General features: G+C 38.6%; 1 protein-coding gene across 1 annotated transcript in view; it reads right to left on the bottom strand.

Annotated features, from left to right (window-relative positions):
- Positions 1-627: 627 nt before the first annotated feature.
- lgr6 (leucine-rich repeat containing G protein-coupled receptor 6) overlaps positions 628-27,440 on the bottom strand; it is a 109,620-nt gene continuing 82,807 nt past the window's right edge. Inside the window, exons 5-18 of the mRNA XM_079802973.1 lie at positions 26,072-26,287; positions 25,577-25,648; positions 20,031-20,099; positions 19,225-19,296; positions 15,631-15,702; positions 15,002-15,070; positions 14,084-14,155; positions 12,463-12,528; positions 12,123-12,194; positions 9,446-9,517; positions 5,875-6,000; positions 4,899-5,053; positions 3,771-3,851; positions 628-3,368 (exon numbers count right to left, since the gene is read on the bottom strand). Of these exons, the coding sequence (XP_079659099.1) occupies positions 2,119-3,368; positions 3,771-3,851; positions 4,899-5,053; positions 5,875-6,000; positions 9,446-9,517; positions 12,123-12,194; positions 12,463-12,528; positions 14,084-14,155; positions 15,002-15,070; positions 15,631-15,702; positions 19,225-19,296; positions 20,031-20,099; positions 25,577-25,648; positions 26,072-26,287 (2,464 nt within the window). The 3' untranslated portion in view covers positions 628-2,118. The remainder of the gene's footprint in view (positions 3,369-3,770; positions 3,852-4,898; positions 5,054-5,874; positions 6,001-9,445; positions 9,518-12,122; positions 12,195-12,462; positions 12,529-14,083; positions 14,156-15,001; positions 15,071-15,630; positions 15,703-19,224; positions 19,297-20,030; positions 20,100-25,576; positions 25,649-26,071; positions 26,288-27,440) is intronic.

Below are 27,440 nucleotides of genomic sequence, written 5' to 3'. Positions count from 1 at the left end.
TATTGTATTATTATCAGGACCCACAAATATTCCCCCATTGCATTGTTATACATTTATATTCAACATTACATATAGTCGTTTAATGTAGCCAAGTGTTCTGACTGTCATTGCTCTAACAAACTTGTCTTACTTTCCAGTCCTCAGAATTTAAATAAAACAAACCACTATATCTAGAGAAGGCAAAGAAATGGACGGCACAACATGCAATCCAGAAGAACAAGGTATGAGTTGTACTTTAAACTCTGGCAAAGCCTGAGCTCAACACACACTGTCATAACACACACGAGCCGCTGGGGGGAGCCGTTGTTATTTTGTTCACTCTGATTGCACTGATTTCCTTCTCTCTTGTGTTTAAGGGTTGTGTGGAGACGGAAGAAAAGACTTGCACTGAGAATAAAAATAAGAGAGCTGCACACAAGAGAGAAGCACTTTAGAGTAACCCAAGAACATGTGCATGTAGTGTATTTGACAAACATCCGAATCATAGTAACTGAATCTCATTGTTATAGTTCGTTTTATATCTGGGTTTATTGTTGATGATAGGAATGTAATAAAATATTCAAAGATACACTACATTCACATCCCTCTGAATTGTTCAGTAGTCCTCAAGACATACATTTATGAAACTAATAACTTTATTAAATCATTCTTTATCACATGTGTACAGAAATATGAAAATATTTACATCCAGAATAGTGTCTGTTGTACAAAGATCTTAAAATTTCAATATAAAAAAATTACATTTTAATATACATTTAATATAAAAAGAATAGAAACCAATAAGGATAAAAAAGGTATAGCATGCTAGATCAGAGGTAGTTATATTTTACAATACAATAGCTAGCCTACTTTACAATCTGTAAAAGATCCCGACCAAGCTTTATTACGACCTAATCAAATCACGCATAATTCTTTTTATATCTTCAGTTTATAGCACTGACATGTTCATTTAACTTTTTGCTCTTCCTTAAACCCGTGGTCTTGGTGCAAAAAAGGAGATGCAACTCTGAAAATAGATGTTGTGAGGCTCAGACATAGTCTATGTAAGTACGTGAACACCGTGATGAAAGCTTGATGTTCACACCGTGTTGCAAATTACGTTTTGACTTATTTAAATACATACTGCATTCTCAGACTTACTGTCAGGTGGGTTTCGGTATGAATTAGCACAATGTCTCCTATGGTGCGTTTTTGCTTTCAGATCAACTTCTGTCATGTTCGAGCATTGGTTTGAAGAAAGTCAATTTGTTCAAATTAGTTGTCAACATGTTTAAAGCTAGATACCTGAATTTAGGGCACAGACATCTGAAGGTAGCTCTGTTCTCTCGAGGTTTCATACCACCACAATGCATGTTAAATATGTACAGTGTGACTGGGAGCTTGCAGATCATTGGCCAAGCTTTTTGTATACTTGCAGAGAGTATGTTTCTGGCCTTATGTTTTAGCATCTCTTGGCTTGGTTTTTTTTTCTCTAAATATTATTTGACCATATACATAGGCATTTACCTTCTCATACATTTTTTTTTTTTTTTTTAAGTAGGGGCATACAAGTTACGACTTGCGAATAATTAACAAGACTTTGATATATACACACTTGGAAATGAATGCATAATGCTTTGAGATACATGACACAAGAATTGAGCTTTATGCAGAGACCTTTTTCACATTGAAATATTTTAGATACATAACTCATTTTACATCAGCAAACATCCCTGTGATATTTTCCTAATTAAATGAATGTTCCAGGTTCAAACCAATAACATTTAAAGTTGTTGAAGCTGTGAAATTGAAATGAATCGAAAATCCTCAGTATTCCCTGGATGGTGATATACTGAACCCGGAACATTCCTTTAAGCCTACTTACACAAACAAGTTACACAAAATAAATGCGGATTTGTTTTTGAACATTTAAGATTGTTGCTTAAATTACTGAATAGCCCACAAGATGTGGTTAGGATCTTTTTTGTATGCCATGTAGCAGTTGGGACAGTACAGCTGTATATAGTCCCACAGTTTATTGTTCATTAGCTCTGAAGGTTTTAGGGGTCAGTTCATATGTAGGCTCTCGACTTCTCGCTCTCAGAGGGTCCTTGAAAACTTTAGAGTTTAGGAGAAGACTTAAGAATGAGTTGAGTGAATCGGGGAGTGGTAGACTCTAGAAAAGAAGGTGCCGTTATGAGTTTCCAGTCCACTGCTCCTAAAATGCTCCTGCTCTTTGGCAATGAGTTCTGGTGTTGACCTGACCAGGCTCTCTCCAGCGCTCTCCCTCTCTGATGAGGGTTTCATCTGCATCTGGCATGGGATGAGAGGCACTGAGGGTGGGCAAGAAAACCGGGCGGCTGTCTCTGGGTTTGGTGCTGATGAACTCTCGAACACTGCATCCGCTTCAGCGGCAAAGGACACCAGGGCTTGAGTGGAGTCATATGAGCTTTTCTCCGTGTCGACCGAGACGAAGGAATCCAGGTTGCCGTCATGATGGGGGTGAGCTCTGCTAAAAAGGAGACGCGCATCTTCACGGAAGTGTGGATTGAAGAGGAGGTAGAGCAAAGGGTTGATGCTCGCAGGAAGAGGCAGAAGTACCAGGACGACTGATTTGACAACCTCCTCGCTCACAGGAAAGAGTCCCAGAAGGGAGGAGAAGGTGAGGAAGGCCACGGGGCAGTAGAGCAAGCAGTTGGTGAAGATGAGCCAGGCCACATGCTTAATCATGGCACAATCCCAAATGCTGTCGAAATCTCCCTTCATCAGGTCCCAGTACAGTTTGATGTAAGTTCCGGTGATCACCAGGAAACACAGGGAGTTCATCATTATCAGAGCGACCATAAAACCCAACGTGGAGGGTTCGCCATCCGGCAGTGGTGACGGCGTGCAGAGTGGAGTTGCCCCGTACTCCCCGACCCCAATTAGCGGCAAAGCAGCGACTACCAATGAAAGTGCCAAGCACGCCACAGAGGCGGCTCGCACGCTTCCCAGGGAGGGCGACTTTCCGTAGGCGCGAGCACACGACACGGACACGCTGCACTGCACTGCAGCCAAAGTCAGGAAGAGTATGGAGCCCTCCGAGGCTAGTACTGAAAGAAACCCTGTTGTTTGGCAGCCGGCACCTATTTCCCATTGAGCTCCATGAAGTGCAAACTCTCCAAATGTCCGGGCGTCAACCAATGCCAAGGTGCCGGTACACAGGCCCGTAAGCAGGTTGGCGCCACTGATGGTGCCGATGATGAACTTAACAGGGGAGAGATAGCTGGGTGATGCAAAGACAGTCAAGAGGAGAAGGCTGTTTCCCATCAGCGAGACCAAAGAGATGAGCCACATGCCAAGCCGTACCACCCAACTGTCAAACAGGTTATCACATGGTTTAAATGGACCTGAAGGGGTGAAATGAGCAATTAGAATTTTAGCATTATATCAGAAAGAACATATTGACTTGAGGCCTATTCACACTGGGGGCCAGATTTACTAAACAGGGTAAGTTAGCCTGAGAGCGCAATTCCAAAAAAAACGCTGATAAATTGGAAAGTTTAGCTTGTGATCTACTCAAACTAACCACCATTTCTGGAAATGGCAACACTTTAAATTTTCCTTTAGATGGTAATCAAATCACATTGAGCTGAAGTGTTGGAGGAGTGATTTTTTTTTTTTTTGGTGTAAACATACTATTTTTCTTGAACATGCTTGTTGTTTAGTTTAGTCTTGACATGAACAGGCTTTCATAGTCTGGGTGGCATACATGTGACCTAGAGTTGAGATGTGCTGCTGATTGAATTTACCTGGGATGGGGGTACACTGTATGCTGGTTTGTAGTTTGGACTCCTCAATAGCTAACTGGAATTCCTCTAAGTCAAGGTCATCTGCAAGTGAACACATGAAACGCATGAGGCACCTTTGGTTTGTGCATTTACGGCAGTATGATGAAATAGTCTTCAGTGTTCAAGATGGCATGATGCACTCAGTCTGGCAGAAGATAAATCACCATGTTCTGGACATCAAGTCAGCTGGAACAGATTAATTTATCTAAGGGCTTTAGCACCACTCAACACCGAACACATCTCAGTTGCAACTTTCCATTTCTCCTTCAGTGTGCAATCAATCATCGGGCTTTGTTCACGCTCTGGTTTTGTTATTTTCCGATAAGCCAAATGGTATGTTTTGGACCTTGAATTGTTAATGTTTATCTAATTTCCCATGGAGTGTAATTACGGAGGGCTCCTTTCAAGTCTGAAACCTGATCAGATCACATAGGGGAACGCATGGAGAAAAGACACATTTTATTTAATCTGTCAAATACCTGCGGTTACTGTAAGGCCCTGACATGTTTCTACTGTGCTAATTAAAGATGAAGAGACTAGCAGATAGAAGAGAGCAAATAAAAATAGACGCGCGCACACACTCTCTGTGGAAAACCGCTACAAGTGGTGCTTTTATGTTCCTTTCACTTGAGGAACGTGTTTGTGTAAGGCCAATGTTTTCATTTTTGGCTACAGGGACTTTGATAAAAGGTTTACTGTACAAACTTGAGTGACTTGATACAATACAGTATTGGAGATGGGAAACTTGCCACGATAAGTTCAAATAATTTCAACTCAACCAACTGCTTTATTCTAGCTGGTTGCATGTCTATTAAGAATACAAGTCTAAAACCATTTTGATCTAAATTCTTAATTTTAAATGCTTTATATATATTTTTGGTCATAGTCTCAGTGACTTTATTATTGTTGTACAAGGTGTAAAATAGTTATAAATAATGTGGAGGTGTCTACATTTTTGACAGGTAGCGGTGGTGGATGAAAAGGCACTGTTTTGCAAATGGTGCTTGCTAAAGCCACTTTCTTCCTAGTCACAATGCTGTATAATGTTGACAGATTTGTAAGATGGCCTAGTTAAGTTGCAGGACTTACAGTTGTTATCAGTGGGAATGGGGAACAGGGACAGCGCTTTCTTCTGGAGATCTTCCTCTTCACTGCCCATCTGTTCTTCCCACTGGCTGGCTGCTTTGTAGCTGTTACAGGCTCCAAATACACAGCACTGATAGGCATATGGCATCTCAATTACCCTGTTTCAACAATAGGGATGCAATGTTAAAAATTAAAACACAAAATTAAAAATAATTTCATCTAATATTTTTCAAACCACACATTCTGTTTTATTATCACGTGCCAAATGGAGTTTTAACATAAAAAACATGGACACATTGCATCAGTTTTAGGAAATATGAAAACTAGATCCCGTTTCAGAGGAAAAAATTATTCATCAATCTGCAAATAACGCATGAAGTAATCTAGCAATACATCTAACCGCAAGGGCTATTTTAAATGTATTTGGGTCATGAATGAAACCGTGATTTCTCTTTAATTGTAATCAGGAAATGGTAATACTTGAAATCTCTCTTTTTTGAGGTGCTAATCAAATCACGGCAGGACTTAAGGATGAAGTCTTGGAGCGTTTCCAAAGCCCTGAGCTGTTGATGAATCAGGACAGGATATTTATAACAGGCTCTCTTGTATTGAGAATATGGAGGTATCTTGAAATAATCTTTCCGCCTGTCAGATGACTTTCATCCAGCCAGATATTCTACGGAACTTAACAAACAGAAACTGTTTACTCGTAGCAATGAACAGAATGTACCTTGCCACAGACTGTTCCAGATTTTTAGTATCTTGAAACTGTCAAATCTATAAATGGTTGAACGTTTCTCTGAAAACAGAGTAAAACCTTGTGTTTTTGAGCTATTCGAGGCCTTTGTACTGTGGGACTTCTTATCCACAGACACTTGTGAATTTTCTTTGATGGTTTAACATGAAAGTGTTTTAAGTCTAGCTGTGGGGATAGCAGAGATGATTGAGTTTTTGGGGTTGTTGGTCATCACAAATGTACCTTATGTTGGGGAAGTCCTCCTCTCTGAAAGAACGCGAGAGTGCCATGTTGCCTTTCAGTTTAAGATGAGTAAGGCTTGTTAGCCCAGCTAGCGGGAGACTACTCAGTCGGTTCCCAGTGAGATCTCTGGATGGAGAGAGGAGATATAAATGGATCATCATGTGTAAAAAAAAAAGAAAAAGCTGCAGATGGAGCTAAAGTGGTGCTACACTTGAAGTACCTGCTTAAAATGTCCAATATTATACTATAAGGTAATTTTGTGTGAATGTTTGCCAACATTGTGCCTTGGAGATCTCCTGTTGGAAATCTTGGAAGTAAAGTCTAGCAGCAAAAAAAGTGAAATTTGATCCCTTCAGATGTGATGTGGTTAAAAAGGCAACCAACACCAGTGTTGGGGGTAACGCATTACAAGTACCTTGAGTTACGCAATCAGATTACTTTTTCAAATAACTATTAAAGTAACACATTACTTTTAAAATAAGTAACGCACGTTACTTTGTTTTCCCATTTATTGACGGACAACTCTCTTGTCCCCATGTTGAGAAAAATCGTATAAGTGCAGAGGCGTTGTGTGTAAACATGATGGTTATTGTAGTTCTAGACCAGAGGTGTCCAAACTCGGTCCTGGAGGGCCGCTGTCCTGCAGAGTTTAGCTCCAGCTTGCCCCAACACACCTGCCTAGAAGTTTCTAGTATCCCTAATAAGACCTTTAGCTGGTACAGGTGTGTTTAATTGGGGTTGGAGCTAAACCTTGCAGGACAGTGGCCCTCCTGGATCAGGATTGGACACCCCTGTTCAAGACTAAATGTGAGCATGCATTTACAAAGCTCACTTGCAGACAAAAAAGATTCAGTATTCCTCAAAATGAATAAAATCAGTGAAATGCAAAATCAGAATACTATGCAAACCTCCAATAATTAAATATGTTAAATAAAACAAATATTTTATGCATTTAATCTCACTTTATTGACCAATGTCTTGCCTGCTGACCTTCAATGATTCAGTTAAACCATAAGCATAAATAACTTTAAAAAATTTGTTTTTATGGGTGAAGTAAAACTTTTTTCTCCTGCGTCCTATTCTTCCGTTATCCAGAATGGCAGCAGAGCTGAAAGGTTTGTTTGAATTTGCATTTCCTTCAGCTTATTATTTGCGTATTATTATTTGATTTTATTATTTTAATTTTTCCCAAAAATATAACTTTTTTGTTATAAAAAAACAAAGAAAAAGAACAAAAAACAAACAAGCCCAGCCCTGGTGAGAAAAAGTAACGCAAAAGTAACGTAACTCATCGCTTTTCTTAAAAAGTAACTAAGTAATGCAATTACTTACTTTTTACACGCAATATTGTAAGGCATTACCTTTCAAAGTAACTTCCCCCAACACTGACCATCACATTGACTTTTTAGCCATTTTGGAGTTATACAGTTAGCTGGTGTGTCAGTGATTTTAGTGGATGTATGAATTCAGTTCTCCGCAGGTTCACATATACCGCTTTTCCACCAAGGCAGTGCTGGTTCGGTGCCAGAGCCTAGTTTCAAATCGGCTCTTTGTCTTTCCACACCCAAAGCACCAGCTCCGAACTAGGAAAAGTGGTTCTTAAGTAGCACCAAAACATTGCTGGTCTAGAAGTAAGAACCGATTGCGTCAGGGGCTGGGGCCGGGGTTACCCTGACCAACAAGACCAACACAAACTCGTGACCGCCATTTTTGAAATAGCAGCTAATGGAGCTAATGGCGTCTCGATTGTAAACTCCATCTATACAAATGACGGCGAGCTGAACAAATGTGTTGGATTCGCTGTGTTTTTATGCCGATGTAGGATCGTAAAGCCATGTGCATCAATAGTAACGCCAAGTTCGCCATTGTTGATGGAAGGCTTGTTCGAGATGCATCGCCGCTGTGCAAACCGATTGCTGTGTGACAACGAGTACAACGAGAGCACACGACTACTTATGCTTTTGAATCGCTCATGCTGTATTTTGATATCATGCGCGGATCGGTTGAACAAGCATGGTGTGTTTCAGTGTTTGTGTTTCCCGCTGCCTCGCTAGCGTTGCTGAGAAAGATGTGACAGTACAGTGTACAGTGACGTAAGACCTGGCTCTGTGGTGGCTCTCTAGCCTGTGGAAAGACAAACTGGTTCTTAGAAGGCTCGTCAGTCGAACCAACTCCGAACTGGCATTAGCACCCGGTTCCTTCTGGTGGAAAAGGGGTAATAGGTATCCTTGCAGAGTAACCACAGGTGTATTTCGTCGCATTAACTAAATGAACATGATCCACTAATAACCAAAAAGTCTCACAATAGATTTTATAAGTGTCCTGATTATGCTTTTTTTCTGATTTTACCCTTCATGTAGTGTGTGATGGCTGTTTGTGAATGTAAAAGGTCTGCAAAGTTTCAAAGATCAAAGTGCAGGATGAATGGAATGTTTCAGGATGCCTGAAACAAATCGTCAATAATTCCAGACTTAATTCCTGCTCAAAATTATGTAGGTTTGTGACTAATTTGTCTTGGGTCTTCTCTGGCAGCCTTCACTTGCTTCATGTTGTCGACATGTCAAGAAGACGCTGTTTTCTGAACTGCGAAAGCAAATCCACTTTGCATGCGCTTCCAAACGAATGAGGACAAGAAGAGTCATCTTATCTACAATGTACAACAAACTAAATAGAAACGTACCACTTAGAAATGTCCTGGTTCTTCTTTCAATGTTTCAATATCGGACAGTATTCTGCAGTGAACTGTGAAGAGGCTGCATGTGAACGTTTCCAACAGCACTTGTTGATTGGAGAACCGTTTTATGTAAACGGAACATGTTTTGGCACACAGGTCTTGAACTTTTAACCCTGATGAAAGCTGAAATGCATCCGTTTAAATAAAACTTTGCATGTTCCAGGTTCAATACAAGGGACTTTCTATCGACAGCATCTGTGGCATGCTGTTTATTACCACAGAAAATTAATTTGGATTGTTTTTACAAAGTGAAGGATGAGTCACAATTATTATTATTATTATTTTTTGTGGAAATGAACAGCATGCCATAGATACTGTCGATGGAGTTGTACTTGTATTGAGCCTGGAACAGTGATTCGCCTTTTCCATGCACTTTGTTTCGGCAGTGAATCTGTCCCAGAATAATTACGTAAGAGGTTTATACAATCTATTGCAATATCCACTCGGGTATGACGCTCTACTGTCATTCACTGCAGCACACATTTATCAGCCTCACTTTATCAGTCTTCCTCATTCATTCATCACATTCTTCACCTAATACTGCTTGCGTTTAATCGTCTGTGACTGACGACACGTCTTCACTGCGCAGAGCTTTTAACCGTGATTACAACCGCAGTCTTTTCACTTTGAGCCAATGAAAGCATTGCACAAATGACAGAAACTCAAAAATGTGCATCATTGAATCTCTGTGTTAGTGCAAATGAGATGGTTGTGCCAAGTCACAGTTTTAATAACAGTTTTGTACATCTGTATGTAGACTCTGAGGCGTGTGAGCTTTATCTTCTGTGGCAAATCCAATGCTATGCACTGGCAATGTTTTGCATATAGTATACTTACAGTTTAATGAGAGACTGAAGAGAGGAAAAGGCGTCAGTGTGGATGGCGTTGATCCTGTTCCAGCTTAGATCCCTGTAATAAAACACCTTTTACTCATCCATACACCTCTCATTTCTCCTTTTCTCAAAAAAATAAAAAAACAGAAATGCTTTTTGCTCAGATCTTGACAGGCAACATTAAAGTTTATATTCTTATCTTGCTCTCAAAATCTTATTACAGTAATCATTGTTTTGTATATTATTTTCTGGCTTTTGGTTGGCAAGTTGTTAATTGGTTAATTTGTGCAGAATGTCTTGGCCTCCAGGTGGAAGTATTGGTGAGCTTTACCAATTATTTCTATGAATTCTATTATTTCTTGACACTATATCAATGTTCTATATACAGCAATGTTCTATGTTCTATATATAAAAATCTATATGTACAGCGGAGTAACTTTAAAAAATAAATCCCAATTAACCCTTATCCTTCCCTCACACTTTGTAACAAATCCTACCCTCGCGGGTCAAAATTACTCAAAGCCCTAAAATTATATATATATTTATATATATATATATATATATATATATATATATATATATATATATATATATATATATAATTTTTTTTATTTCATTTTGATAAATGTATTTAAATTTTTTAATGCATTTTTTTTATTTTATTTTATTTACCTTTAAATTACTAGATTTTATCAATAAATAATAATTAGTAATTTAAGCACATTCTTCACATTCTTTCAGCTTCAATTCAAAAATTTCATGCATAACCCTTTTACTTCAGCTCAAAATATCTTACATTTGGTGTCTTTGTCGACCTCTTGTAGAAAAAAGAAAATGTAAGATATTTCATGACTCTTGTACTTGATGGCCATATGCTGCATTCACACCAAATGCGAATAGAGCATCTGGAGCGAGTGCTTTCCATGTTAAGTCAATGGTCTGGAGGTCCTGCGGGCGATAGACCTGTTTCGCGTGGCACGATGGACGCGATTCCACCTCTTCCGTCTTGCGCGTTACGTGCAAGTGATTTTATTTGGTGCTTTTTGTGCATTTGCGCATCTGATGCCCGAGTTGAAAAATCTGAACTTTGGCGTCTATTCGCGCCGCATTAACCAATCAGGATCCTGCTTGCTGCTGTCACGTGGTGAAGTGACATGATGAGAAACTCTGCATAATTTAAAAATACCATTATTGTGTCACAAAAGGTAGTTTTAAGACTTTTTCAGGCAAGAATGTAGAATGTAGTGAGTAAAGCTCAAATCTGTGGTTTATTTAAAAAACAAATGTATGTGCCGTTTTTGGAGTTGTGAGATCCAGTGGATCTCCCCGGCGAGAGCAGCCTTTCCTCGGCCAGTCCTTCTAACGTTGGCCGCTGGCTCAGATGTCCAGTAGTGGTTAAACATGAGATAGAATTCGTCTTGTGTAGATCTAACGGGCGATCTTTGGTTTCATGAATCTATCATTTGTTGTCTGCAGAATCATTTTGACTGAGGGCAAAGAGAAGTTTCCTAAATTTATTTTTTAGGATATTTAAATATACATGCAGTGAAGATAATGGAGGTAGTGCGTTGCCTGGGCCACATTTGTGTGGCTATTAATGTTTAATATATTTTTTTATGAAAATGAAAAGAGGCAGAGTGGTGTTTTATGACATATTTTTCCTGGAGCGTCTTGAACGCTTTCGCCGTGGACGCGCGGATGGATTCAAAATGTTCAAGCGTCCAACTAGACGTGGTAGACGCGATTTTGGCGCTCTATCTGTGTTTGGTGTGAACGCAGCATTATAGCTCTAAATGGAGCAAATGAGCTTTTCCGCTGGGTCAGTTTTTCTTCAGAATGCATTCAGATATACACGTATAGACATTATAAAATAAATTTTTGGTTGTTTTAGCATTTTTTGTTTTTTCTGTGTACTGAAGCATTACATTCATTCCTATGGGGGACAAATTGAGGGAAGGATTTGTTACCTTTTTAAATTTCAACCACAAAATTCATCGAATCCAGTCAATTTTTTTTGTGCATGGTTCAAATGCGACAAATGTCCTAGGGTCTTGGACGACTCAGATTAACTCTGAATTTTTACATTTATTTCTAAATGAGTTTCGGGTCAAAATGACCCGAGGGAAGGATAAGAGTGTCACATCTCTGTGTCGCATTTACAACATTTCAAATCCCTCAGTTCTCGCTGTCTCTGAAAAGCCAAATCGATGTTGATTCATGTTTTATTACAATCTCTGTCGCGTTCGCTTTTTGCCAGCAGACTGTTCGGCGTTTGTTTAAAACAGGTGATTCCCCGGAGGTTGGAAATTTAGCATGACCATGTCAACTTTTCTCACTCGCTAAACTATGCCACTCCTACATGCGTCAAAGTAGCCGGAGCAACTTTTCTCTATTTACGGATATGACAAGTGATGTTTATACGCAATTTCCCACAATAAAAAAACCAGGTCTAAAATATAAATACTTATAATATAGTCTTACCATAGTGAATCAGGGTCATACAAAAAGATTGATGATTGAACCATTATTTAAATTTAAATTTTGTTAATTTTGAACCAAAACAAGTTACATAGTGTACCTTTAAATTAGAAAAATGCAAATCATAAGAATTTTATATAGTACTGCAACTCTTGAGGCCATCAGAATGTGTGTGTGTGTGTGTGTGTTTGTACAGTACTCACAGTGAGCGTAGAGAGCCGAGTTGTTGGAATGTGTTCATCTCAATCTGTTTGATCAGATTGTGCTGCAGGCCTCTGCCGAGTCAAAACAAGAAAGCTGGTATTACTGCATCTTACACACACACACACACACACACACACACACACTTACACAATGCCAGACATCATATACAGCGACCATGGACACAGTTGAAAGCTTCCAAAATATGGACAATGATGGATTGCTACTGTAATGAGTGTCATTTGTCAAGTACTATGTGGGTTATTTAGGGCTCTTAGAGTTATCATAGATATATTAGCAATATTACTCCATTACACTAGAGAGAGAGACGCCTGAACTCACATCTCTTGAAGCGAGGCACAGTGGTAGAAACTTGGCAGCTCTTCTATGACATTGTGAGACAGCTCCCTGAAATCAAACAAATATAGATTAGAAATGTCTTCACATGGAAGATTCTCATAACTGGCCAGTGCTAGACTTCTTTATCTCAAAAAGCATTTCTTACTGTTTGCTCAGGACTAATGACAGAAGTTGACAGGCAAAAACGTTTTTAACACTTCACAAAAACGTAATAATTCTTACCATATCAGTAGTTTAATATCAAACGAATGTATAAAAAAAAAACATGAATAAATACGTACACACAAATAAAGTTATAATTATTTTGATGTAAGAATTTTCCTCTTCTAGTCTGTGACTCAGTAATACATTCATCACGTAATTATTATTTAGCTCTGTCTGTTGATGCTGGCGGCACAGAAATGACACACTTGAGCCTCAATGACCCATTATCAAAGACCCATTAAGGCAAGTCAGTTCACATATAGTTTCTGTCTATTGGAATGTGAAATGACAAACTGTTTGTAAAATTATATTTCAACAATATTTTCCAAAGTGGAAAGAAAAATCACAATAATGGTACGATTTTGCTTATTTAGTTTAAATTAGCATGATCTCAAATGAGCATTAACATGTTTCTACAAGTGCACCATCTCCTTTATACTGTTCCTGTCTTAAGAAATATACGCTTACATGTTTGTTAATGTAACATTATAATTATAGCTCCTAGTTGCATGTCAGTACAATGCTTTGAAGTTTAGTTTTAAGGCCATCATTAGTGCATTATAGTGTTTATGTAAGAAGAAACCTTGGAGATAGAATAAGCAAATATAGAGAGAGAATGGCAAATTAAGCAGCTACTTTGCCCACAGGTCTAATTCTTCATTTGAACAGTTACATAAAGTCTCGCTTTTCCTGCAGGGGTTTCTCTAACTGAACTTGTCCATCTGAATTTTAAAAAGAGTGATTAAAGTCGAAGAATTGTTTTTTTTGTTTTTTCTCTTAAACACACAAGCTTGCACAAATGTGACCCTGGACCGCAAAACCAGTCATAAGTGTCATTTTTTTTGGAATAAATAAGCTTTCCATTGGTGTATAGTTTGTTAGGATATGACAATATTTGGCCGAGATACAACTATTTGAAAATCTGAGGGTGCAAACAAATCTAAATATTGAGAAAATCGCCTTTAAAGTTGTCCAAATGAAGTTCTTAGCACTGCTAATATTTTTTTTACATATATTTACAGAAGGAAATATTCTTAATATCCTAATGATTTTTGGCATAAAAGAAAAATGGATAATTTTGACCCATAGAATGTATTGTTGGCTATTGGCACAAATATACCCGTGCGACTTATGGCTGGTTTTGTGGTCCAGGGTCACAAATTATTATTAAAAAAAAAAAAATTCCACAGAGTAAAGTTGGCTAAATATCCACCAGCTGATGTAAGTTCATGTTAAAAGAGGCTTTTAGGAACTCTTGAAAGTGTGGTTACATCAAGATCAAATCCCTCAGGGTGAATTTCAACTCCCTTTGCCAGTTCGGATCTTTAGGCATCTTTTAGAGATGAGCTTTCAGATGTGTTTGTGTGTTGCAGGTGTGTATTTGTGTTAGGAAACTCACAGCACTCTTAATTTAGGCAGCAGGTGGCAGAGATCGTATGGCAGGCCGGTCAGTCCAGCTCGGATCAGCGTACTGAGAGAAAATCAAAGAGGAAAGTTTACACTGAGTGTGTGTGTGTGTTCATGTTTTCTAGAACATCTAGCACTTCAACCTGAATGCTCATTGATTCACTAAATTGAGATTAAATTAAATTATTATTTTTTTCTACAGCATTGAAACATTCTGCTAATTCAACAAGATAAAATACATTCTTGTATTTTAAGGATGTTCAGATATTTTCACTGTAAACAAGACAAAGATCCTTTAAATTGATTAATTAAAATTGAATTACAATAAATAAAAGTTTCTGTGTGGCAGAGCATTCTTGCCTATAAGCTGGGTAAATACATTAAAGGCGCAGTGTAGTTTTATTGTTGTTGTTTTTTTTCCATGTAAAAATACTTCCTTCTATCCAGGCTTCATAGGCAGAGACATGATGATTTCCCTAAAAAATGTAAACAACAGTCTGTGGCGCTATCAAAATGTTCCTTAGTTTGAGGAACCCGACCAGCCCAACACAGCAACATTGACTCAAACTATGGCGTAAGATTTGGGTGCGACCAAAAGCAGTTTAAAAGCCATTCTCCCTTAACTCTAATGAGTGGTTTAATGCTCCGTGGCTTTTAGGATCAGTAACTATACACTTCATATTCACTGATGCTTCACCAGTAAATGTTGAAGGGCTTGGTTCAGTATGCCCTTGCCTAAGCATCTTTTTTTACCCTTGTACGAAACCCGCTGACATGCTGAGAGATCAGTAAAAGCATCTCTATTTTGTCAACGGTTATTCCATTGTCCTCGGCGGTGGGAAGAACTTCTGGAAGTCTCTTAAGTGAAACCGATCCTGCGTGAAATGGGGACATTTGATCTCAGACTCACAGAACTTGCAGGCTGGTGGCTCCTTTCAAATCTGGAAACTCTCGGATCTCAGTGGCCCCGTTCAAAGAGCTAAAACGAGATTAGATAACTCATTAGTGAGGATCGTTCTGCTAATGAAGATGTCGTCCAGCAAAACCACAGGGATGTCTACTGTTACCGTACACACTTAGCTCTCCATCGTCTAGAGGGAATATTATTCTATTTGATTCCATCATTTTGATTACACTTGCGATGCTACCCAAAGTCAACAATGGAAGACGGTAGACTGTATCAAAATAATGAATGCTGAATAGACACTCACAGCATTCTTATGCATTATCTGTGTAATTTGAGATAGATAAATGACTTTTCACTGGTTTTATGAAAAGCTAAATCTCATATTCTGGCATTTATGAGGTTATAATTGAAACGTGCTGTTTTTGGAGACAAATTACTAGTTTAATGTTTACTTATGAGAGAGGTGATGGCAAGAGGTGAGCAAGATTACAGTATCCATCAAAATGAAAGCAATGATGAAATGGAAATTATACTCATTTGCCAACTGGTACTTTAGAGGTGCCTTATCGGAAGCCAAACTATTCTGTTTAATCATGTGTATGTGATCATTTCACACATAGACGTGTACTTACAGTGTGTGTAGCTTTGGCAAGAACTGAAATGCTGATCTGCCAACAAACTGAATGGGATTCTCGTAGAAGTGACTGAATGGAGAAGAAAAAGATGGATCATTCTAAACGGGTGCCTGTTCCATTTTGACAAGAATATATTTACATTCTTTCAGGAAAGAATGTGTTTAAGCATTAGTAAATTACAAAGTGCCATATCCAGCTAAATGAACGAAGCTTAACATGTGCTGAAACATGACATTTCTTGTACTCTACTGTAATAGGGTTGAGAATTCATTTAGCACTATTAGGTGTTTTTTAAGGATAAAAAATAATAATGCTGATATTTCTATCAACTTTATATTAAACAAATCAGTTGTTCCTGGTAACAGGGTTGAGATGTAAAAAAAGTGGTAGCATAGTTGAGATGTGAAAGAAAAGTGTTAACAGGGTTGAGATGTAGAAAAGTGGAAACGGTTGAGATGCAAAATAAATGTGTAAACGGTTGAGAAGTAGAAAAGTGGAAACGGTTGAGATGCAAAATAAAAGTGGTAACAGGGTTGAGATGTAGAAAAGGGGAAACGGTTGAGATGCAAAATAAATGTGTAAATGGTTGAGATGTAGAAAAGTGGAAACGGTTGAGATGTTGAAAGGTGGTAACAGGGTTGAGATGTAGAAAAGGGGAAACGGTTGAGATGCAAAATAAATGTGTAAATGGTTGAGATGTAGAAAAGTGGAAACGGTTGAGATGTTGAAAGGTGGAAACGGTTGAGATGCTAAATAAATGTGTAAACGTTGAGATGTAGAAAAGTGGTAATGGTTGAGATGTAGAAAAGTGGAAACGGTTGAGATGTAGAAAAGTGGTAACGGTTGAGATGCAAAATAAAAGTGTTAACAGGATTGAGATGTAGAAAAGTGGAAACGGTTGAGATGTAGAAAAGTGGAAACGGTTGAGATGCTAAATAAATGTGTAAACGTTGAGATGTAGAAAAGTGGTAATGGTTGAGATGTAGAAAAGTGGAAACGGTTGAGATGTAGAAAAGTGGTAACGGTTGAGATGCAAAATAAAAGTGTTAACAGGATTGAGATGTAGAAAAGTGTAAACGGTTGAGATGCAAAATAAATGTGTAAACGTTGAGATGTAGAAAAGTGGTAACGGTTGAGATGTAGAAAAGTGGTAACGGTTGAGATGTAGAAAAGTGGTAACGGTTGAGATGTAGAAAAGTGGTAACGGTTGAGATGTAGAAAAGTGGAAACGGTTGAGATGTAGAAAAGTGGAAACGGTTGAGATGTAGAAAAGTGGTAACGGTTGAGATGTAGAAAAGTGGAAACGGTTGAGATGTAGAAAAGTGGTAACGGTTGAGATGTATAAAGGTGGAAACGGTTGAGATGTAGAAAAGTGGAAACGGTTGAGATGTAGAAAAGTGGTAACGGTTGAGATGTAGAAAGGTGGAAACGGTTGAGATGTAGAAAAGTGGAAACGGTTGAGATGTAGAAAAGTGGAAACGGTTGAGATGTAGAAAAGTGGTAACGGTTGAGATGTAGAAAAGTGGAAACGGTTGAGATGTAGAAAAGTGGTAACGGTTGAGATGTAGAAAAGTGGAAACGGTTGAGATGTAGAAAGGTGGAAACGGTTGAGATGTAGAAAAGTGGAAACGGTTGAGATGTAGAAAAGTGGTAACGGTTGAGATGTAGAAAGGTGGAAACGGTTGAGATGTAGAAAAGTGGAAACGGTTGAGATGTAGAAAAGTGGAAACGGTTGAGATGTAGAAAAGTGGTAACGGTTGAGATGTAGAAAAGTGGAAACGGTTGAGATGTAGAAAAGTGGAAACGGTTGAGATGTAGAAAAGTGGTAACGGTTGAGATGTAGAAAAGTGGAAACGGTTGAGATGTAGAAAAGTGGTAACGGTTGAGATGTAGAAAGGTGGAAACGGTTGAGATGTAGAAAAGTGGTAACGGTTGAGATGTAGAAAGGCGGTAACGGTTGAGATGTAGAAAAGCGGTAACGGTTGAGATGCAAAATAAAAGTGGAAACGGTTGAGATGTAGAAAAGTGGAAACGGTTGAGATGTAGAAAGGCGGTAACGGTTGAGATGCAAAATAAAAGTGGTAACAGGGTTGAGATGTAGAAAAGTGGAAACGGTTGAGATGTAGAAAGGCGGTAACGGTTGAGATGTAGAAAAGTGGAAACGGTTGAGATGTAGAAAAGTGGAAACGGTTGAGATGTAGAAAAGTGGAAACGGTTGAAATGTAGAAAAGTGGTAACGTTGAGATGCAAAAAAATAAAAGTGGTAACAGGGTTGAGATGTAGAAAAGTGGAAACGGTTGAGATGTAGAAAGGCGGTAACGGTTGAGATGCAAAAAAATAAAAGTGGTAACAGGGTTGAGATGTAGAAAAGTGGAAACGGTTGAGATGTAGAAAGGCGGTAACGGTTGAGATGTAGAAAGGTGGAAACGGTTGAGATGTAGAAAAGTGGAAACGGTTGAGATGTAGAAAAGTGGAAACGGTTGAAATGTAGAAAGGTGGTAACGTTGAGATGCAAAAAAATAAAAGTGGTAACAGGGTTGAGATGTAGAAAAGTGGAAACGGTTGAGATGTAGAAAAGTGGAAACGGTTGAGATGTAGAAAGGCGGTAACGGTTGAGATGCAAAAAAATAAAAGTGGTAACAGGGTTGAGATGTAGAAAAGTGGAAACGGTTGAGATGTAGAAAAGTGGAAACGGTTGAGATGTAGAAAAGTGGAAACGGTTGAGATGTAGAAAAGTGGTAACAGTTGAGATGCAAAATAAAAGTGTTAACAGGGTTGAGATGTAGAAAAGTGGTAACAGTTGAGATGCAAAATAAAAGTGTTAACAGGGTTGAGATGTAGAAAAGTGGAAATGGTTGAGGAATTCAGGAAAGAATGTGTTTAAGCATTAGTAAATTACAAAGTGCCATATCCAGCTAAATTAATGAATCTTAACATGTGCTGAAACATGACATTTCTTGTACTCTACTGTAATAGGGTTGAGAATTCATTTAGCCATTAACACTATTAGGTTTTTTAAGGATAAAAAAAAGAATGCTATATTTCTATCAACTTTATATTAAACAAATCAGTTGTTCCTGATAACAGGGTTGAGATGTAAAAAAAAAAGTGGTAACATAGTTGAGATGTGAAAGAAAAGTGTTAACAGGGTTGAGATGTAGAAAAGTGGAAACGGTTGAGATGTAAAATAAAAGTGGTAACAACATCTACTTGCTCAAAAATTGATTTTGGATCATTTTTAACCAAATAAAGTTACGGACTGCAGCTTTAACTAATAAAAACTTATTGGAAAGTGTTACCATTTTTGTCAATAAAAATTGATATATTTTCTAATACGGGTAGGAGAAAGAAATTAAATTCATTTAAAAATAAAGGCACTGCATTATTTACACTTCTACACATTTTAAAACATGTTAAAGAGGGAAACAGAAGGCACCAGTTTTGTAAAATGACCCAAATATTTGTCACATATTTCCTGGTCCATTGGCTGAGTCAAACAAACTTCTATAACATGTCCTGTCTTTTACACATTGAGGCATGTTTAGTCAACAGAAAAAGGCTTTGCTGTCGTTTCTGAGACAAGATACTCACATGGTCTGCAGAAGTGGGTTCCCCACAAACGCTCTCTCGGGAATGGCCTTAATGTTGTTGTTGTGGAAACCCCTGCAAGACGTATGGAGAGTGAGAATATGACCATCTGCGCACACTTGAACACAATCTACTATAGGATGAGGAAATCCAGCGATCAAGAACAGCTTTGCGGAGCGCTTTTGCTAACTGCATCTGTTCCGTATAGGCTATAAATTGTAGCGCTGACGTGCTATTTCGGAGTGGCCACACATTCAACCTCTGCAACAGCTTATAATTCATCATCATCTGCCGTCACTATGAATATAACCATGCTCAAGTTAATTTATGGCACACATGTTGCCAGCAAATTGTAATCCGAAAATTCTAAACAGTCTAAAATAATTACGCGTGTTAAATAAACAAGGTTAAAAGGTCTTTTTTGGGTGCCGAAAATTAATTTATCACCTTGGACAATCGAGTCCAATTGCATTTTATCTTAGGGAAAGTGCAGCACTCCCCCATAAGCACACGTGTAAGCCATTTGGTTGCGTCAATTCACATTTGCCCATGTAAACATCCTTTGTATCTTACAGAAACACCTGTCGGGGGGCAGTCCCGCAGGCAAAAAACACTTTAGGATACTTGAGAAGGAAGGACTTAAGCGCTCATCTCTAAGCATCTGCTTTTTTGCAGGAAACTTGTGCTTGAGAACCACATTCTAGGGACTAACCGGGATTTACAAGGAGCACGAGGCCAGGCCAAGCGGTCCACTTTAAAGGAAGCACGCTGACACATGTATGCTGGGTAAGTTAGTCTCGGTTACTTACAGTTCCTGAAGCTTGGCCAGTGTGCGAATGGCCACGGGGAACTCTTGAAGGTCATTGAAGTTCAATTCCCTAGAGAAAGGAGATCAACCATAAGAGCAGAAGGATTCTGACGAAAACACAAGCTAAGAAAAGGATTTGCATAGTGTTTATGATTTAATAAGCAAAGCCATTTTTAAGTTATGACCACCTTTGGAACAACAATTAGCTGTCTCGTCACATATTAGCCAAACTGTTTTGATTTTTTCATTTGATCTTTCATCCTACGGGTCTGTAGCATAAGCAAACGCTTAAGAACTGTGGTTCCAATCAGTCAAAATCCTTCCCCATGACCTTGCAGGTTTTCCGTGTTGGTCGTCTTTGGAGACCAAGACAGCTGTTCTAAGCTAATCTGACATGACGTGACCTCTCCTCTGCATACATTATTTTTGTTGTATGCATTTCATTAGCCTTCTAGGAAACCTGTGTCAAAAACCACTCTTGAACCAAAACACGGGCGGTTGCTAAGGGCGAGCGGCCTTACACGCAGGTGCAAGAACAATGTGTTTATGGCCACAGTTTGCATGCTGTTTTCCTTGGATCTCAGCGTTCCTTTTCATCTCTGATTCTTTTAGTTTTGCAGATAATAATTATTGGGAAAATCCTATAATTGAACAGGAGCTTTTTTTTTTCCCCAACAAAACCTCCATTTTGCCCAGTAAAGGCGACTGGGCGGCATTAATAAGTGCCTTTTGGCCCTGTTTCCTCAAGGTCCAGGTCTTAGTCATATCATCCGCTCCCTGCAGTTACAATACCCAACTCTGAATGTGTCTCTTCATATCCATAATTATATGTCTTATCCCTTAGTGTTAAGTGTACGCTTTCAAAACAGTCCAAATGTTTATATATTTTAATCTTTTTTCTTTCTTAAAGGGGGAAAAACGTTTTTGGCAGGTGGCCAGTGTGTTTGAAGTGAGCTTGGTGAATAGGGGTGGACCCGCGTTGGACGCCATCCAGAGAGGGCGAAACACTTGCTTAATTCCAGTGTGCGTAGGTGTACATGTGTTTGTCCATATGTGCGTGAGTGTGTCTGTGTTGCAAAACAGTGTTAAAGCGAACTGAACTTGGCCTATTTGAGGTGAATATATATATAAGGAAATTCTTCTGCACCATTTGTGTCACCAATGAAATTGCAAAAATAATACATTTTCAAACATGGGCTAACCCACAGATAGTCCCGCCCCAAACTCATGCCATTGGTTGAACCAATGTTGGCGGGCTGGTCAGAATGCTGCAGAACCTGATTTCGCCAGGTGCAACATGTTCCTGGATCATAATCTTTGTTGATCCTGGAACAACATTTCAACCAGTCAGATTGATGCTAATGACCCGAGGTGTGTAACAGTGCAAATATATTTTTTCTGCACAATAATAATTGAATCTCTGATGACTGAATAAGTGCAGTTCACCTTTATTCTACAAGGTGGCAATGTCTGACACACAATGATGAAGTGACGTTTCACTCATAGTTACCGCAGGCAGAAAACAAAAGAATAGAAGAATCATCAGCAATACTTGAAATGGCTCAGAGATTTACTGCAGAGCAAGAACTGAACACAGTCAAATATTACTGTCACTGTCACTGATGGTGGATCTGGTGAAGAAGCTGTCAGAGATCTAAATATTGAAGATGTTGAAAATAATAGTTTTGAGAATATGTTTGAGATGGTGAATATGAGGCAGATGCTGAATGTACTGAAATGAGCTCTGACAATGACATTTATGATGGTATAGAACATCTGTTCAGAACCCTTCCAAGTTCCAAAAGATAACAAAATATGCTTTATTTTATTCTCCTGTAATTGTTACTCTAATATCAGGATAATATCATATAATCGCGACCGTTAGAGATCCATCCGTGTTAGATGTAGATCCGGGTCGCTAAAGACCCGAATATGTAATAATGATTGGTGAAACATTCAACCATAGTTAGGTGCTTCTACATCAAAGTTAATAACCTATAATTTCTTTCTGATTTTAGGGATAACTTATAGTTAGGGTTAAGTTTGGATATGGTTAGGATTCCATTTTTGAACAGGAATGTTGTTCTAGGATCAACAAAACATGCTGACCCAGGAACGCGTCAAACTCTACAAAATCAGGATGCTCAAACAAGCAGCAATATTTTGGTAGTATCACAGAGCCACAGTGTCAAATGCTTTTTGGGTGAATCAACCTACGAATGGCTTACTTGTAGATGACTACAGGATAGTTGGAACAAAAATCGAAAAAATATACTAAACAAGAGAATCAAATGGATTGCATAACCAGTTGTATGAGCAATTTAGATTTATATGAATGTGAATCAATGTCTTTTTATTCATTAGCTCTCACACTTCTAGTGAGTCATGTAAGTGCATCAAACACTGCATGAAAATTCACTCGCACTTGCGGCCTATAAAATCGTCTGCATATGGAGAGACTGGGAACACAGTGCTGTGGGTGAGCCATGGCATGTGGCTCTGCCATGTCTACATCCTGGTTTTGTTTAGAACATCCGTCAGTCTTGTTTGGAGACTACTTTGATATGGCAGTGAAGAGGAATGCCTTTCATTTCCTGGGAAGACCTCATTGTTTAGAACGGGAGCTGTCAGTTACCTTGATTTACATTTCATCAAACCACGCAGAAGTCTGTTTGAAAGCTAAATCATCAGGCATCATAACAAAACAGCACAGCGGTGGCCACTAAGTCTGATGATTATGAATGTGTTTTCAGAGATAATTATAGTGATGGGGATTACAGCAGCATCAATAAAAAGATGCACGTTATCCCACGAAAAGATGTCTGAGACGATTTAAAGAAGGCTAATATGTTTCCCTCCGTTGTTTCAGGAAGCTCAGCACTTCCCAAACACATATGTGCAACTGAACGGAGACAGCTGGCATGATTTCTTCCAGTGTGTCATGTTACATGTAAGAATATTTGCCTCAGGAAGATTAGTTTCTTGCTTAGCCATCATTATAGCGGTGATTACAATGTCATTCAATATACAACATGACTACATATTAGGTTTTATGGGACCTTTTTTTTTAACCTCTGTGACATTTTAATTATCATGCATACCAGTTTAATACTTTATCCACTACAGAAGCATTCCGAACTGTATCGTTTTTGTCATTTTCAAGTGCTTAAATCTAGTGCAATAAATATCTTCTCCTTGAATCAAATCTCCTTCCAAAAGCCAAATTTATCAAGCCACAGAATTTTCACGGGAGAGTTTCAGCACATGGTTCCTCTGTGATTGCTCTCAAATGAAGTGTTCAGTTCAGTGTGTGCAATTCTCAAGGCTGAAATCTTCTCGTAAAGAGGAAAACGTCATCTTTAGCACTTCAGCAGGCTGTTAAAAAGCAGGTGTGAACCTCTCGGTATCCTGGAGACCACCATGACTTTAGCATATGCTTATTCCTTTAAAGCCAAACTTTCATAGCATGGTCTATGTAATGTCTTTCATACATTACATTACAAATATGTGTTGGCTTTGGTTCATAGGCCCCTTTCAACATTTCTCATGAATTTTAAACGCATTTCTCATGTATTTATTGGGCGTATTTAACATTTGATTTCAATCTACCATGTTTGGTAATGTATAATAAGTTATACAGCATGAGTCTGGCAGAGAATGTCTGTTATTGTCCAGCTGTGATTATGAGAATTGTAGCCAGTAGCCATACAATTAAGTTTCTTAATATATATTTTGTACTTGTTTATTCATTTATTCATATACTAATATATTTATATAAATTGTATTATGTTTATAAAAAAGGCAGTCCATTTAAGGATTAGTTCACTTCAAAATGAAAATGTCCTGATAATTTACTCACCCCCATGTCATTCAAGATTTTCATGTCTTTTTTTCTTCAGTCGAAAATAAATTATGTTTTTTTGAGGAAAACATTCCAGGATTTTTCTCCGTATAATGGACTTCAATTTCAACCAACGGGTTGAAGGTCCAAATCAATGCCGTTTCAATGCAAATTCAAAAGGCTCTACACGATCCTAGCCAAGGGATATGGTCTTATCTAGCTAAACGATCGTTTTAATTTTCTAAAAAAAAGTAAGATAATAAGTATATACTTTTTACCACAATTACTCGTCTTGTGCTGCTCTGCGACGCACCACGCATTAAGAAATCACGTTGGAAAGGTCACCACCTCAGTGTTTACAAAGTGAAAATGCGAAGACTAATACAAAAGCCCTTTACCAAAAAAACACTCCTTTTCCTACCTATTCCACAGTTGGGATCATGCAGAGCCCTTCGGAACTGCATTGATTTGGACCTTCAACCCGTTGGTTGCAATTTAAGTCCATTATATGGAGAAATCCTGGTATGCTTTCCTCAAAAAACTTCATTTCTTTTTGACTGAAGAAAGAAAGACATGGTGGGTAAATGATCAGGAAATTTTAATTTTGAAGTGAACTAATTCTTCAAAACTTGATCCAGTGTAATATAATTACAACCACCTCAAACATGGTTCATGCTATTGACATTGCCTGAATGGTCCAATATAAATGCACACGAGTGTAGTCATAGAACACACAAGTTTTCAGACAAGAATCTTTTTTCTTGAAATCCACATTATAAATGGAATTATTTTCCATCACATTTCCCACTCATTTCAATGACCGTGTTTGCTGAATATATGAAGGCAAAGAGGCAAAATGAAGCACATAATAAAGCACAAAAAAAATTGTAGCCTATTTGTTTTCCTTTGGAAAAAAGAGTAGGGGTGCAACCCCGGCATCCTGGCCAAATTTGCCCATTGGCCTCTGTCCACCACGGCCTTCTAATCATCCCCATATCCTGATTGTCTTCATCACTTAGTCTTCTCTCTACCATAAACTGGTGTGTGGTGGGCGTTCTGGCGCAATATGGTTGCCGTTGCATCATCCATGTGGATGCTGCACATTGGTGGGGGTTAAGGAGATTACCCCCCTTTCATGTAAAACGCTTTGAGTACCAAGGAAAGCGCTAAATAAATGTAACAAATTATTAATTATTATTATTGTAATAACAACATTAAACACTAGGGGCATCAGCCTTATAACCACAACCCCAAGGACCCCCTGTATAGTTTGTAACACACTGCTTACATGGATGAGTAGTTTTGTATGGTACACTAAAAACATCATCCAACACTGAAGTCATTGTCAGGAAATTATTGTTGCTTCTATCACAGAAACTGAAAGCCTGCCATAAATTCTTAGATTTTAATGAGAGGCAAGAGTGTTTCTTAAAAACAAAGTACTGCAATTAACATGTTCATATCTCAACAGCACAAGTATTGTGTAACGAATGATTTGTTTATAGTTCATACAAAGATGAACTACTGAACATAAGTAGAGTCAGGATAGTCTGCTAGTAATTTTGATTCATATTTATAGCCACGGCCTCTTCCATAATAATATCATGAGGATGCCAAAATCAAATAACAGATCAGGGTCTGTTTGCATTAAAAACAGGAAATGCTTTCATGTTTTTAATCTTTCATGAAGGGACGATCTTACTCACAGAGTCTCGAGGCTGTGCAGTCCCTCAAAGCATTTCTGTCCGAGAGTCCGGATCATGTTGTTATGAAGATGCCTAAACATAAAAAAACATTCATTAGCGTTATAATAAACATCAAAACAAACCTCAGGAATGACACCTGTTAGGCTGTGCACATTACTCAAATAAACGTAAACGTGGCGGATTAAATATAAACCTGATCCACACTATCATTTCCCTGCTTTATAATTGAAAGAGTTTAGGATTCTTGTGGTGTCCTATCAAACCAAGGCACGTGTTCCGACTTCCTCTTCTTTCGTGGTTTCCATTCCTCACACCGATACATGCACAATGGTTAGTGTGATGTACTCAGGATCAAGAGCATTTCTAATCTACGTTAACATTTAATATTTTTCTCTGATTGTAGGGATTGGATATGTTGGGGTAAGATACTAAGCATGCTGATCCAGATATACATCCAACTTGGTTAAAATATTTTGTGTGGAAGTAGATACGTACAGGACAACCAGGTTGGAGAGGTTCCTGAAGGCATAGTCTGGGATGTGGGTGATGCGGTTTAGGGCAAGGGTCATAGCCTGGAGTGAGGAGAGGTCATTGAGGGCGCTTACTGGGATCTCTGTCAGGGCATTGTCATCAAGCCACAAGTGCCGCAGGGACCGCATACCCAAGAGGGTCCTTGCTGGCACCTCCATAATCAGGTTGGCATCCAGGCGCCTGTTTTTGAATGAACAGAAGCAGATGTTTATTCCTGTACACAGGTTATGGAGGGTGCAGAAATGATAATGCAGTCAGTCATGTTTAATAGTCACTAGTTGGTTAAACTTTCACCTCAAGTTTGTGCATTTATTTAATGTCAATTCAACAGCAGACATTTGTTAAAATGAGCAATTACTAATGGCAAGAATTAAGAGACTGGTGTAATATGCCATTCCCTGCAGATGAATCACTGAAGGAAGTTTCTGAACCTGTGTTAGCAAGACATTATGCACTACCCAAACTCCATAAAAAAATACTTAACGTCTTCCACTAGCTTTCGACCTTTTTGATACTGAGGCCTGACCTGGCATGACTCCAGCCCCAAAGTATTTATGACCCAGTCAGCGGTAACACTCCTTGTCCGTGCAGTGTCCTGTCATGGAATCGACCTCTTTCATTCCATTCATTAAACTGCCACGCCTTGCAGAGGTATATCAAAACAGATGAACAAAGGAGCCACCAATTGTGGCTAAATGGAAAGAGGGTATGGGCTGTGGTCTGCGGTCACAACATTTCTGCTTTGACAATATCATAATTAAAGGATCATTCTGTTGCCTGTTTGTTTCTATTTTTTTGTTCTTCTAGTGTAAGGATTGGCACCACTACCTGAGCGCTTTAGTCTCACTCCCCAACTGATTTATATGCAAGTGTTTTATGAAGCTATCTTTAGTTGTTCCAGCATGGACTTGTTTAATGAGAGTTTTGGCACGATTGCTGCTCTAAACGAGAAAGAAGCACTGGTAGCCCACAGGTGGAGTGCTCTGCTTTGTGAATTTTCACATTTTTGAATTTAAAGCTTTTGAAGAAAGAAAGGGTGCTAAATCACAGCAAGTGGGTTTCAGAGGATACAAAGAAAAGTTGTGCAATCACAAGCCAGGCGTACAAGGGCTGCCGAGGCAAAGATCTCGATCCAACCACATGAAGGCATTTTGAAAATTGGCCATTCCTTTTTCATTTAGCCTGCACTCATATGGTGTAATAAAGCACCGATTGATAATTTGATGGCTTTGTGGCATGCTGAGCTGATTTGGTTAAAGCCACCAAGCAATTGCTCCATACTGACTGGAAGGCTTTAAGACACTATTGAATCAACTGTTTTTCTCTCTGATTT

This window comes from Gobio gobio (genome assembly GCF_949357685.1).
Source record: "Gobio gobio genome assembly, chromosome: 21".
NCBI lineage: Eukaryota > Metazoa > Chordata > Actinopteri > Cypriniformes > Gobionidae > Gobio > Gobio gobio.
Note: the sequence above shows the minus strand (reverse complement) of the source record. Positions and strands in the feature narration are given on the sequence as shown.